The sequence below is a fragment of the Pelmatolapia mariae genome, linkage group LG7, assembly GCF_036321145.2.
Source record: "Pelmatolapia mariae isolate MD_Pm_ZW linkage group LG7, Pm_UMD_F_2, whole genome shotgun sequence".
NCBI lineage: Eukaryota > Metazoa > Chordata > Actinopteri > Cichliformes > Cichlidae > Pelmatolapia > Pelmatolapia mariae.
The window spans coordinates 25867032-25881605 of record NC_086233.1 but is presented as its reverse complement, the minus strand read 5'-3'; the positions used below and the strand labels follow the sequence as shown (position 1 = coordinate 25881605).

At 39.6% G+C, this 14574-nt stretch overlaps 1 protein-coding gene across 2 annotated transcripts in view; it reads left to right on the top strand.

Moving 5' to 3' along the window:
* The window catches only part of nnt (nicotinamide nucleotide transhydrogenase), a 37460-nt gene that overhangs the window by 10560 nt on the left and 12326 nt on the right, over positions 1–14574 (top strand). For both annotated transcript variants that reach the window (XM_063478666.1, XM_063478665.1), the window contains exons 11-16: positions 785–946; positions 4925–5035; positions 9618–9763; positions 10041–10236; positions 11995–12228; positions 13921–14081. In XM_063478666.1, coding sequence (XP_063334736.1) covers positions 785–946; positions 4925–5035; positions 9618–9763; positions 10041–10236; positions 11995–12228; positions 13921–14081 — 1010 coding nt within the window. The remainder of the gene's footprint in view (positions 1–784; positions 947–4924; positions 5036–9617; positions 9764–10040; positions 10237–11994; positions 12229–13920; positions 14082–14574) is intronic.

The following is a 14574-nucleotide window of genomic DNA, read 5'->3' as shown; positions in this document are numbered from 1 at the left end:
CTGTCATCAAAGGGTCTTAGGGGAGGTCGTGGTCTTTCAGCTTTTTGTTAACAGTTGGAATGTGTACAGGAGGCGAGAAGTGACAGAGGCAGGTTACAGATGCACACACCGGCACCCTGTTAGTGTCAGGAAGTGTGCATTGTAAAAACAGCATCACGCTGAGTGTTGGTTTGAAGTAGAGCTGTGGTGAGGTGTTCCTATGGCGCCACACAGCCTCTGTGTCAGTGTAGCACATGTACTGGATGCGGTTCACACATTGTTTAGGTGCTTGAGTAGTTTCCTACTTAACACCAACACACAACTACTGATGTTAGCTCCTCTTAATCAGTGTGGACTGTCTGTAAATACCCATTTATCTGCAGCCATTTAGATCATCATGGATGTGCATTCAGTCTGTAAAAGAATAGTCGCCAAAGTAATAAAATAAACTTGTCTGCTAAAGTGCAGGGAATTAGGACAACATGGGTGGTCAAGTGCCCACCACATATGCGTCCTTTATTTTTCCAGTTACGTATATTTGAGATTAAAATGAAGACAGAACTGTTTTCTTAGACTCCAGCTCCAACATAAACCAGTTCTGACAGTTTCAGCTCCTTCTATAGAATATTCCAGGAAAAAGAGCCAGCGCATTTAAAACACTTTCTCCACCTAATTCTGTGAGTAATAAATAGGAGCTCCTCAGTAGGCATACATTTTGTATTTCACTCTTAATGTGTCCTTCAGCTGTGCAGTCAGAGCTACTCTACTTCTTTTATTTCCTTAACTTCTCTTCTCTCTGTGCCAGGCATCGCCACCCTGCTTGGTCTGGGCCTGTCAGCTCCCAACGCTGCCTTCACTCAGATGGTCACCACCTTTGGTCTGGCTGGCATCGTGGGATACCACACAGTGTGGGGAGTCACTCCTGCTTTGCACTCTCCTCTCATGTCTGTCACCAACGCCATCTCAGGTCAGTTATTTGCAATGTGTCTCATTACAGTTTGTGAGTTAAACTTCCCATAACGGAAGTCATTTTTCTGTCTAGTATGAATGAAGTCATCGTTTCTCCCATCTGTGTAAGCACAAATCACAGATCCACACAGTGCCTGATTTATAGCCGCATGATACACATTTATCACGTTTACATTTCTAAGAATAATTGTAATTACAGACATGAATCTTGATGTTTCCTTATTCAGTCTGAATCACATGAACAGTTAATTTTATGCACTTCTTGACTGGACACTGTTTTAACTAATAAAAAAGATCTGTGTTAAGGTACTTTTTTGAAAGTTTGACTTTAAGCTGTTTAACCAAAATTATTAATCATGTGTACTCACAAGTGTCATTAATCCCCACTGACACCCGTACAGCTTTACTGTCCAGCAGAGTAGAATTTACTGAAACACAACATCATCATCTACCTCGTGTTATACACATATAGAATAGCAATACATTAATTAAAAAAAAAAAAAAAGCCTTAACCTTAATCTTTGATCGATCACACCCAGCTGGCTGCTGTAACCCTGCTGTTGCCTTTTTGCCCTTCGTTCTAAAACTTTCAGGATCGAGTTCTTATTGCGGCTGCTGCTTAACACAGAAGGGTTAAGAGGTTAGAGAGGTAAATGGTACGTGTGTGTTCTCACAGCTTTGATCACTCCACAGCTACACACTGAGGTAGGAAGTAACACGCCGTTGGTGATCTCTGAGGGTCAGGGAAGTCTTTTGCTCGTTTACTCGTGTGCACAGCCGGACATCAGAGCTCGCCTGGAGAGCCCAGCAGTGTAACAACTAAGAGATAGTTTTCACTTTCTTTGAAATTTTATTAGTGACACCTATATATCATTTACCCTTCTGTGAAGTTTGTCCAGAGCTGTCTTAAATGAGATGGCTCGAAAAGGCACATGGGGTTCATGGGGTTCGTCGCTTAATATTGGTAGAACTTGATAGATTTCCCGAAACGTTTTTTTGTTTTTTGTTTTTCTTTCCATCTTGTCTGCTCCCTTTACCTCCTTTCCCCTCTCACCTTCCTCTTTGTCCAGGTATTTTTTTCCTCTCATATTTGGCAGGGACTCATTGGCTTTTTTAAAAACCTCTGTCATTTACTGACTGTGGTTATGGAAACAGTGAAACCTGCAGAATTGTTGTTGTTGTGCCAGGCATCATAAAGACACACACACACAATAACTTACAGACATTAGGGAATCATGTTGGAATTTAGGGTTGCAATGAGGGACAGTTTTATTCTTTTCAGGACATTATTGTGTTACAGCCAGTAGTGACTCCGACTGGTGGGTCATCTTAGATTCTTCAGATACTGGTTTCACATCCAGTGGCTCATTGAAATGTATCTTCATATCTGGTGACTTATAATAAGGCTTTAATCTACTTGAGAGCCCTGATTTACTGCCTGAAACCTAATGTTTGATACATAGACACACACACAGGGCGTTAGGCCACCCAGTGCAGACATCTGTTGATACCTTACAGTTTGCATGTGTCCACTGATGCCTATTGGCTTGCTTTTGGGCTTATCCGTTCATTAAGTTGGACAGGAATGTCTTTGATCTCCACCTACAAGATGTAACTGCATCTGTTTTCTTTTCTTTAAAAAAGAAAAAATCAAATTCTCAATTTTCCCCTTTTTCCATTGTTAGTGACTAGTTGCAAGGAGTTAACTAGTTATTTGCTGTCCTCCCAGTGACTGATCAGTTTATTCTGTAGGTCCAGTTTAGTTTTATTTATTTAGAAGTATTTCAGAACAATCAGGTCAAGGTGCTTTCTATATTAGAGAGAAAACCCCAACAGTCACATGCACAAGCCCTTGGAGATGGTGGGAATGAAGAACTCCCTTTTAATAGGAAATCTCCAACCAAAACAGGCGTAATGGCACTTTTATCCTCGCTGTTAACCCCATCTTGCTTGTTTCTCCTGTGAATACTGCAGCAGCGGCTTGTGTGTCATTGGCGAGCATAAAAATAAGTCGGTTTTATCATAACATTAACAGTGGCACACAAGGCGACCAACATGGCGGGTATACTGGAGTCTTAAGGAGGGGCACATTCTTGCCATGACTAATTATAGCATGGACTTTTTTTTATTGTGCAGCTCAGTTCCTGTTGACAAGTGGCAACATTGCTTTCGTTTGTTTTTTTGTTTTTGTTTTTTTTTCAGTCAGGTTGCATTTGCACACATTATTCATTGATCAGGAGCAGAAAGAAGTAAAGGCCGTAGTCCCCTAATGTAACTCTTTGTTGAGACTTCAAGGCTTCTAACATCAACATATACATGTTGACATTAGCTGTAGGTAAAACAAAAACAACACACACAAAACACCTCCCCCGAGAAAATGCAAAAAAAAAAAAAAAAATCCCATTCAGATTACATTTAGGAAGTGGGCCCACCTGGTAATTTTATTTAACCATTTAACCATAACAAGCTCAATTCATGATAAGACATAAATATTAGCTGTACATCAGATACCCATCTATATGGCAAACAAAAGGACAATAAACATTAAAATGAGTATGTGACCTAAAAAAAAAATAAAATGGAAAGAGGGAAGGAAACTTGAAGAATAAATTTGAAATAATCAAGGCCATGCTTAATACGCTGCAACTTAAAAGCTAAAAGTTTGTTTGTTATCAAATTTAAAGCAAAGTTGGAATTCTAAGGACATTTTTAGATATAAAAAAAAAGAAAGAAAATACAGTTAAAAAAGGCTGTTAGTTAAAAGAGGTGAAAGCCAAAGAAAAATGTAACACACCTACTGGACGTATATACTTGCATCTCAAAAAATTTGCATGTGGTATAAAAAAGTTTAAAATGATTTGGTTGTTAAATTTAAATAGTACCTACTTCAATGTATTATATAACTGTTGCTTGTTAAAACCTCAGTACTTCGAATTTGACTTGCTTACGTAGTATTCGTATAGGATCTGTTGGTCTAGTTCAGCACACGCAACCACATTCATGCGGAAGACCGCTGACTTGACAGATGATTGTTATCAACGACCAGTGTCGAGGCTGGCTGTTTGCAGAATGCTGTAGTAAGCAAATTAATGGAAAACTGACTGGATCAGCGTGGTTGGAAAATGTGGACAGTTACAGGGATCATCACTAGGTTACATATGTAAATACAGAACACAGATTCAGTTTGTGTGAGATGTATACAGACTGCATACAGTCACTTTGTCCATGAGAGTGTAACATGAATCATTATTAAAAGAAGATTGATTAGTGGCACCCTGACTCATTTTTTGCTGGTTTCTGTGGGGTGATTAAAAACCAACTTTAAAGTATTAATGCTCCAGGTTATCCTGCAACAGTGGTTTCTATTTGTGACAGCTAATTTAAAATGAGGTTGTATTTACATAAATACAAGTGGCGAAAGAGTGTTTGGCAGCTTTAAAAGTTGAAGCCAACATACAGGCGTGTTTATAAAGCTGCATTTTGTCTGAGAAAAAAGGAGGTCAGACTTCCTTTTTTCCTCATTTGAAAGTCCAATCTAACACTGTTGACTTCAAACACACAAACACACACACTACCTGTTAGTCAACCAAAATAGCACACAGTCACAAGCCCATGTGAATGCAGGCTCCAATGGTAGTTGTGCATTGCATCCTACTGCCTGTAAATCATTACAGGACTGATGTTATCGAGGTTTCCTGAGTCTCTTTTGGTAAAAACGCACACACTCTTTTCCTTTCCATCTATTTTTTTTATCGCCGTATCTTTTTCCTATCTGGGAAACAAACAGTATTCTGAGGAAACTGTTTGATTAAACCAAATCTAATAAGTGTCAAGATTAACTTTTTCTTTTTTCAACAACTGAATTCATGTTTTGAAGTTCTGTGCTATTTTTGTAACATCTTCACCAAATTTTTGAACCCCCCACTGTATTATGAAAGCGTAGGTTCATGAATACTGAAATGTCTGCGGTCTGCAGGTCTGACGGCTGTGGGTGGTCTGTCCCTGATGGGAGGGGGCTACGTCCCAACTTCGACTGCTGAGACACTGGCTGTGCTCGCTGCCTTCATCTCTTCGGTCAACATTGCTGGTGAGTCACCCTAACACAGACACCTCACGGTAACCCCTGCCAGTTACAGCAACCCAGAGCCAATAAAATATCATCTTGGGCCGAAGATTGAGGTGTTTAATATTGATTGTGCAATAACATCATTTCAAACCCAAGTTTTGCAGCTGCCCTCTCTGCCCACCTGCTCAGCCCAGAGTCGGTGGCTCTCGCTCGGACCACACACATCCATTCCTGCTATTAGCCTCAATAATTTCCATTATAATGACAAACTGTTCCTGGAGTCATTATAATACTCATCACTCTGTAATAGTCCTGGGAAAAACAGAGTGTTCCTCCAGGGCTGAGCCATGATTTAGTTTTAATTTCTCCTATTAGCTCACTGCTAGAGACCAGGACAGACTTTGATGCATTCAAATAAATAGCTGACTTGCATAACAGATGCATTTGGCTTGTTTGTTAAAATACACTGATGCATCAGTTGAGTGTTAGAGATGTAGAGGGCATTAAGTGCAATCTTACCACAGATCAATCATTGCTTTCAAATGCATCACTGTACAAACCACTTTTTAGCGCTTTCACTTAACTTTGCTCTTTCTTCTGAAATACCACAGCCTTCATTGACATACCTACCAGTTATTTTTTTTTAATGTTCTCTTTGAGTTGGGTTCCTCAGACATATTTCATAGCAGTATACCACATTACCATAACCCCATGGGAACAAACTTAACACGCCATGGAAACGGACAAACACAATAAAGACAGAGCGCAATTAGGTCTATGTAAAATGTGAACATGCTGCCTTATCAATTCCATCTGTTAGCAAAAATCTGAAAAATGCCTGAAAGCTCCAGTGTGGTGGTTGCACTGCAAGAAGGGTAAAAAACCCAGAGCTACGTTTTTCTAAGCTACCGAACTGAAGAAATTAACCTTTCAGGCTACAGGCAATAAAACCGAAAACATGCAAAACTGGGATCCTGATATCTGCATGTGCAACAGACACTTTCTTGCTGATAAGTCAAATATTCAAATGCCTGTTTAAAGCTAATATAAACTAATTGGCCACATTATTAGGTACACCTGTTTTACTGCTCACTAAAAGCAAATTACAGTAGTAGAAGCAAGTAGCAAGTAAGTAGTAAATAACTACTTGTTACAACCAAGGTACGCAGAAAAGTATCACCGAATGAACAGCACGTCATATCTTGAAACATATGGGCTATAGCAGCAGAAGACCACACCAGGTGTCACTCCTGTCAGCTAAGAAACAGAAAGCTGAGACCACACTTAACACAGGCTAATCAAAATTGGACAACTGACAATTGGAAAAACGTTGCCTGGTCTAGTGAGTCTAAAAAAGCTCAAACTGGTGTCTTGAACAAGAAAACTGGTTCACTGTACTCAAATGGCCTTCATAGTGAGCAACTGTGTGAAGATGTCATGTCCAGGGCTGCACATAAGTGGTCCGCAGGTGCGCATTAGCTGTCAAAATAAAAGACGCGCACCAGATAAGAAGTCGCAACGCACGTTTGCGTACATAAGATTTTCTGGAGGAGGACGGACATTTGTTCAGAACTCTTAAAGATGTCGAAGAAGCAAGCTCTGTAACCAATTACTTTGGTGTTCCCCCACCTCCAAAGAAACATCAGAAGGAGTCCGAACTGCAAAATAGGCGCGTATTCTCGGAATTTCTGGGAATACGCGCTTCTTTTGCGGTGGAGGAACACCAAAGTAATTGCTTACGGAGCTTGCTTCTTCGACATCTTTAAGAGTTCTGAGCAAATGTCCGTCCTTCTCCAGAAAATCTTATGTACGCAAACGCGCATTGCAACTTCTTATCTGGTGCGCGTCTTTTATTTTGACAGCGAATGCGCACCTGCGGACCACTTATGTGCAGCCCTGGTCATGTCAACATGGACTAAAATCTCTGAGGAATCTTTCCAGCACCTCGTTGGATCTGTGCCATAAAGAATTATGGACCAACCAAGTATTAGCAAGATGTACCTAACAAAGTGGCCATTAAATGTATTCATGTAAGCGAAGCAAAAGCATTTTGACAGTTTAAAGATTGTTTAATTCATGTTTTAACATTTTGAGTATTTTAGTTGTTTGCTATCACGTGATAGCACGATGAGCTTTTTTAACAGCTAGCCTAGCCTTTTTCTTAACTTTACTAACGGGTCAAAGTTTTTACTGATCTTGTGAAATACCTCATCGTTTACTGAAAATAACAGGCTAAAAATGTTGTATGTACATTCTTTGGTTACCGGCAACATTCCCAGCACAGTATTTAGCAGATGTTATCATGGTGATGTGCTAAATGAAGTAAGATAAGCAGTGTTTATCAGAATTTCATAACTGTGTTATTGCTTAATCTGACACAGTAAATCAATATTATGCTGTCTGAATGAGTTCAAGCAGCACTCTTCCAGCATGAGTGTAAACTCTTAATCTTGTTTATAGGCTGTTTTTCTTGCAAGCTTTCCAAATATAGTGCCACTAGCCCCATTTTTGGTTAAGAAAATACCCCAAAAAGAGACCGATACTGGCTTAGAGTTGTTTAAATACACAGACGTTCCTCCATATTAATATACAGTTAGATCCATATATATTTGGGCACTGAAACAAGTTGTTTTTTGTTTTTGTTTTTTGTTTTTTTTAAAAAAAAAACCTGTTTACTGGAACATATTCCAATTATAGTCATATAATGGACATGGATATGATGTGTACACTCTCAGTTTTCATTTGAGGGTATCTACGTTCAAAAAATGAACGACACTCTCCAGGAGGTAGGCGTATCGATATCTAAGTCTACAATAAAGAGAAGACTGCATGAAAGTAAATACAGAGGGTTCACTGCAAGGTGCAAGCCACTCACAAGTCTCAAGTGTAGAGAAGCTTGACTAGACGATGCTAAAAAAAAAACCCAAAAAAAACCCAGCAGTTCTGGATGAAACCAAGATCAACCTCTACCAGAACGATGGCAAGAAGAAAGTATGGAGAAGGCGTGGAACAGCTCATGATCCAAAGCAACCTGTAAAACACAGCAGAGGCATTGTGATGGCTTGGGCGTGCATGGCTGCCAGTGGCACTGGGACATTAGTGTTTAGTGATGACGTGTCACAGGACAGAAGCAGCCGAATGAATTCTGAGGTGTTCAGAGACATACTGTCTGTTCAAATCCAGCTAAATGCATCAAAATTGATTGAGCAGCGTTTCATAATACAGATGGACAGTGACCAAAACATACAGCCAAAGCAATCCAAGAGTTTATTAGAGCAAGAAGTGGAATATTTTTGATTGACCAAGTCAGTCACCTGACCTTGACCCAGTTGAGCATTCATTTCACTTGTTGAAGACTAAACTTTGGATAGAGGCCCACAAACAAACAGCAGTAAAGGCCTGGAAGAGCATTAAAAAGGAGGAAATCCCGCATCTGGTGATGTCCATGAGTTCAAGACTTCAGGCTGTTATTGCCAGCAAAAGGTTTTCAACCAAGTATTAGAAATGAACATTTTATTTTCAGTTATTTAAGATAAGATAAGATAAGATAAGATAAGATGACCTTTATTAGTCCCACAAGTGGGAAATTTGTTTTGTTACAGCAAAAGTGCAAGTTATGTAGCAGAAATTAGAAAACACTGGAATGCAATAAAATAAAATAAAATACAATATACAATAGAATAAAATAGAATATAATAATATATACAATAGAATAAAATAGAAATACAAATGCTATATACAACTGAGTAAGAAAATACAATACTTCGTCAGAAAAAGAATTGCACATATAGCAGTTTTATTGCACGTGTGAGGGTTTGATCAGCTGCAAAAGTCTTTGTTGTGGAGTCTGACAGCAGTGTCCAATTACATTTGAGCCCCTAAAATGAAGGGATTATGCTTAAAAAATTCTTCAGTTCCTCACATTTTTATGCAATCTTTTTGTTCAACCCACTGAATTTAAGCTTAAAGTCTACACTCAAACTGCATCTGAGTTGTTTCATTTAAAATTCATTGTGGTAACGTACAGAACCAAAAATTAGTCTCTGTCTCTGTCCAAATATGTAACTGTATTGACCCAGTCTGGTCTGGAATAATAGTCGATTATTAGTACATGTTTTAAATAGGACATTATGTGACTAAAATTACATGTACGGGACAGAAACAGATGCTAACCTCCGATTCACCCCTCTGTGTATTAGTGCATGTGTATGCACGTGGCTACAGTCATGCCAGAGGGGAAAAGGGAAGCATACATGCAGTAATGTGATCTTGTCCTGTAAAGCAGTAAGACACTGTCTGCTCCCGGTTTGACACTTTTGAGGTTTTCTACTTGAAATATTTACCCTGACATAAAGTAGACTCATTAAATTCCTAACATTGGTTATTGGGCTTGGCAACAAATTTTAGCTATGTCCTTTAAAACACCTGTTAGTCTAAAAATGTAGAAACTGTTTTTCAGTTTCAACTATTTTTACTCTTTTTCTTCTCCTCATCTTGTTGTTTTTTGTCAAAGTTTTTTTGTGTTTTTCTGTATTAATGATTATTTTGTTAATTTTAATTGACTTAGCAGTTGTCAATATAAGTGTCTTCATTTCCTCATCAGGTGGTTTTCTGGTGACTCAGAAGATGTTGGACATGTTCAAACGTCCCACTGATCCCCCAGAGTACAACTACCTCTATTTGCTTCCTGGTGGTGTCTTCGTCGGAGGCTACGCTGCGGCTCTGCAGTCTGGATATAACATTGAACAGGTGAAAGAGGACATTTAAGTTGTGTCCGTTAGTTAAAGTGTTTTCATGTTTTCTCACTGAAGCTATTTTCTTTATCCATGTGCATTGATGCAGAACAGCTCATGACTATATAAAAGTCCTTGAGACCTCCGAAATGTATTCTTTCATTCCACAGATGTTGTGCAGGAACTCTAAGTAAAATCATTTGAACTTTTCTTTTTCTTTTTTTTTCCATCCTGTGGTTCCTTAATCCTTGTCCACAACCCTTCTTTTCCATTCTCTCTCTTTCCCTGACCAGATGATGTACTTGGGCTCAGGCTTGTGCTGCGTTGGTGCCCTGGCTGGCCTTTCTAACCAGACCACAGCCCGTCTGGGTAACACTTTAGGTATGATGGGAGTCGCAGGTGGGATTGCAGCCACTCTGGGTGCCCTCAAACCAAGTCCTGAGCTCCTGGCACAAATGAGTGCAGCCATGGCTGTGGGTGGCACTGCTGGTGAGTCTGTTTGCATTTAGAGTTGCAAATAAAAACTTTAAAATTACCAGGATCTCAATACTGATTACTGATGACATGCAGTCTGATATTCATCTAAGTCACAAATGGAGATAAAAACAGTGTGAGTAAAGCAATAACACAAACATTTGTCTTTATTTAACATGGTGAGTAATAAATAACACTGCAAGCTTAAAAGCTACTAATGTCTGGTGTTCAGATTTAAGACATGAGATTTGATCCGTGGGCTGCAGGAGGTGCCATTCCTGTAAATAAAGGCATGCAAAGTCTGCTCCTCTTAAGGAAAACCTGCTTGGCATTTAACATGCCTTGATTGCGACAGCTTTCACAAGATCTTAGAAGCATTATTGAGGTAAAAAGAAGTGGGAAAGGCTAGAAAACTACAGGGACCTAAATGTTCATCAGTCTACAATGAGCCAAATTGTTTGTAAATAAGGTGTAATTTGGGACTGCTGCTCCTCTGCATTTGAGACGTACTGCAAAGATCATCCCAAGGTTTCAATCCCAAAAGAGGTAAGCACAAGGGTAGCAGCAAAACACCTGCAGACACATGTCCTAACTATTAAGCATGGAGGCGGTAGTCTCATGTTTTGGGACTGCTTTTGGGACTCAAACCCATGACACCTTGCAACATTTGAAGAAATAATGAAGCTAAATTGTATGAAGAAATTTTGTCAGGGCAGCAGTCCATAACCTGGAGCTTGGGAGAGGTTGGGTGTTGCAGCAGTACTGACGCAAAGCAATAAGCACACAAGTTAATTAGCACCAGAAGAGCTGGAAGATGGTGAAACAAGATTCAGGTTTTGATTAGGTTTGACTCTAATCCAGCTAAGATCCTGAGGTATGACCTTCAGAGGGATTTTTTTGATCTTGACATCCCGGGTGTTTTGTATGAAGGAAGGCTCCACTGTTTCTCTTCAGCATTTTGCATGTTGCAAAAGCACTTACTGGACATACTCGATTGTTAAAGGATGTTCCACAAGTTACTGAATTCAAGAGTTAATGTTTAACTCTTTCCAGCTTCCACCATAACTACTTAATGTGTTCAATTAAGCAATGAAAAGCACAACTATTTGTGTGTTAATTAGCTTAGTCAGGTTGTATTCAAGTTGATCATCATCATCAAATCATCGTAACTCTAAATGATTCACAAACTCCCTTCTTGCAGCTGTGCATAGATTTTAAAAGATTGGCTTGTCCTTCTCCCCTACACAGAAGTAGGAATGTCTCTTGACTCAAATATATTGAACGCGGCTTTTGCATTGTTTGCATATATTCTGGTCTTGGCTACATTAGGTTAGCAGGTGTGTTAAGAGCAGTGATATTTACATCATGACTAAATCTCTGCCAGACAAAGCAGATCTGTCAGAATGGTCAGCTTCACACATTACTCACTTTCTCTCTCTTTGAGGATTGTTTGATCATTTAAATGCTAATTGTTCCAGCCACAAAGCCGAAACCCAGACTAAACTATCCACACAGACAATAATGCTGTTTTTCTTTTTAACCCCAGATACGGGAATGTATTTCACACACGCACATGTACAGAAAGTGTAGACCAACTCACACACACGGAATTTCCCCAAGCAAGCCTCATCAGCAACACCTGGCTCTTTAGATGGGCCCACTTCCCAGCAGTCCTGAGTGCATGTGCATGTGCTTGTGATTTGCATGTTATTTGTGTGTGGGTCTTTCAGGGCCACTAAACTTTATTTACTTCTTATCTCTCCTTCTCTCTAGGCCTGGCCATTGCTAAGAAGATCCAGATCAGTGACTTGCCCCAGCTGGTGGCTGCTTTCCACAGTTTGGTTGGCTTGGCTGCTGTGCTCACCTGTGTGGCTGAATACATGATTGAGTACCCACACTTCGCCACAGACCCTGCAGCTAACCTCACCAAGATAGTTGCTTATCTTGGAGCCTACATCGGTGGAGTCACTTTTAGCGGCTCTTTGGTAGCATATGGCAAACTGCAAGGTGAGAGCTGCAGTTGCATATACTAAGTATTGAATGGAAAAGAAACATTTACACTTGCTGATGTACAGGCACACTTTGGAATAATGCTGACTTGTTATTATAAAGCATATTTATTACACTTTTGATCATCCTGGTTGCCAGAGAGGAGGCAGATGCAGTCCATCATGAGATGCTACTTTTAGGTGCACGATACATGTTAGGATAACCATGGATCTGGGTCAACTGTGATCTGTAAAGCTACAGTTAATGTTAATTTTGCAAAGCTCTTTTTAGAAAAACATTTTTTAAGCTCAAATGTGCTCTTTCTTTACTTTCTTTCCAAGAGCCAGATTAGAAGATCACTGCCAATTTCGAGTCTCTGCATTAATTCTTCAACTGGAGCTGGGAGTCATTGAGCTTTGCTTAGCATAAACACTATATAAGCAAAAGTAAACTCCTTGTTTAAGTTAATAAGAAGTCTTAATTATGGGTGGCAACCTCAATGCCTGAAAAATGAAGCTGGTATGGAAGTGCCAAAAAGTGCAGTTCCCTTACTGGCCACTTGAGGCTGCTCCTAAACCACCTCAGTCTCCAGAGACTTCCATGTTAAAATGCCCAGCTTACAACAGTTTGGTCCATTATGGATAGTTTCCCGCTTCATAACAACTTTGTACTGAGTGAATCCGTTTAGATACTGTTAAGGCCAAAAGTTAGGGATGTGGTTTCTTTGGCAGATGTGCCAACACAGAGTGTAGATGCAGATAGCTTGAAGCTAGGTTTCACACCTGCTACTCAGATTTACTGAACTAGACTTCTCAGCCATGCTTTTGCTGTTTGGTAGGGACAAGTGATGTGGATTACAGTGTGGTACAGACCATCTAGGAAGTTTGTGTTTTAGCTTCAGTGAGTGAATTCTTGTATTTTGTTATTGCTGTGTTGTTTCAGATTGATAAGCAGACATCTGTGCATTGCAACTTACTAACCATACTTGCTAGATAAGAGAACTTGGAACTGTTTTCTTTAGGTACCTTCTGACTATAAAAGTCCAAAGCGTTACTGTTGAGACCAGGTACCATCACAGCAGCTCCATCTATCTTTAGTTTCCAGTTCCTGTCTGAATACTGCAATTCGTTTAACTCACTTCTTGTTTTTGTTATAATTGAGATGATATTTCATATGTATGTATGGTTAAGTTTTATTTGCGATTGTTTTTCCTAAACATGACCAGTTAACTGACCTGCAATTATTTTTTGACATTTGGAGGTGAAAAATGATCAAAGAAAAAAATGTTATCTTTATTGATTAACAAACTTTAACCTGCATCGACTACATACTCAGACACACATATGCACACTTTGCTGCCAGCTTGATCATACTGTGTTTATCCACATAAGGAAGTCTGCTGCTTCATGTCACCGCTGCTTGCTGTGAAGTGTTAAAAAAAGAAGCCCAGTTCATCAGGTTCATGTGCTGGCTCCAGTCCTTGTAATCACACTGTAATTTCCATGTTGACTGAAAGTGTTTCATAAGGACAAATTATGCATCAACATGGCATTCAGTTAATGACAAGTCTCAAGTGGTGGTTGCGAATTGAGAAATCTAAAATGATAAATGTCACACATACAAAAAAAAGCTACTGCTAGGATTTTTAATGTTTGAGTGCACATCTAACAGATTTTTTTTTTTGTCCTCCCCACTTTTCTCCACATGCAGGTATGTTGAACAGCGCTCCTCTGATGCTCCCCGGTCGTCACGCCCTGAATGCCACTCTTATGGCAGCAAGTGTCGGTGGGATGATTCCCTACATGCTGGATCCAAGTTACACCACAGGCATCACCTGTCTCGGATCAGTGTCTGCTCTCTCTGCTGTCATGGTATGCTGTGTGTTTATGTATAAAGTCTGTTTTTTCGCTCTTAAAAATCACAGATTGGGAAGTTATTTCATACCGACAGACTGGACATGATGGTAAAAATTTTCATGAGTGGTGAAAGGGCATAAAGAAGTCAAGAGAAATGATGCCAGAGAGGTGTAGAAAAGAGACAAAACGAAGGGATTTGCTCATAAATGTCAGGAGGCTTTTTGCACAGGAAACAGCTACTGAGCTGCCCAGAAATTCAGAATGGAGCAGAGAGTTGGCAGTGGCCAAACTGCTGGGTTAATTTTCTCCACTGTCGTTAAGCTTAACGTTTGAAATTCTGTAGAAATCAGAGACAGACATCTTCAATGCAGGCATTTCTCCATAGCAGTGTCAAATGTTAAGCATGTGACAGTGAACAATAACAATAAACAACAACTCCACCTACTTTTAAATCTATTTTTTTACTGATAGTCTTTAGATTTACAATTAGCAATAGTTATATTCTATG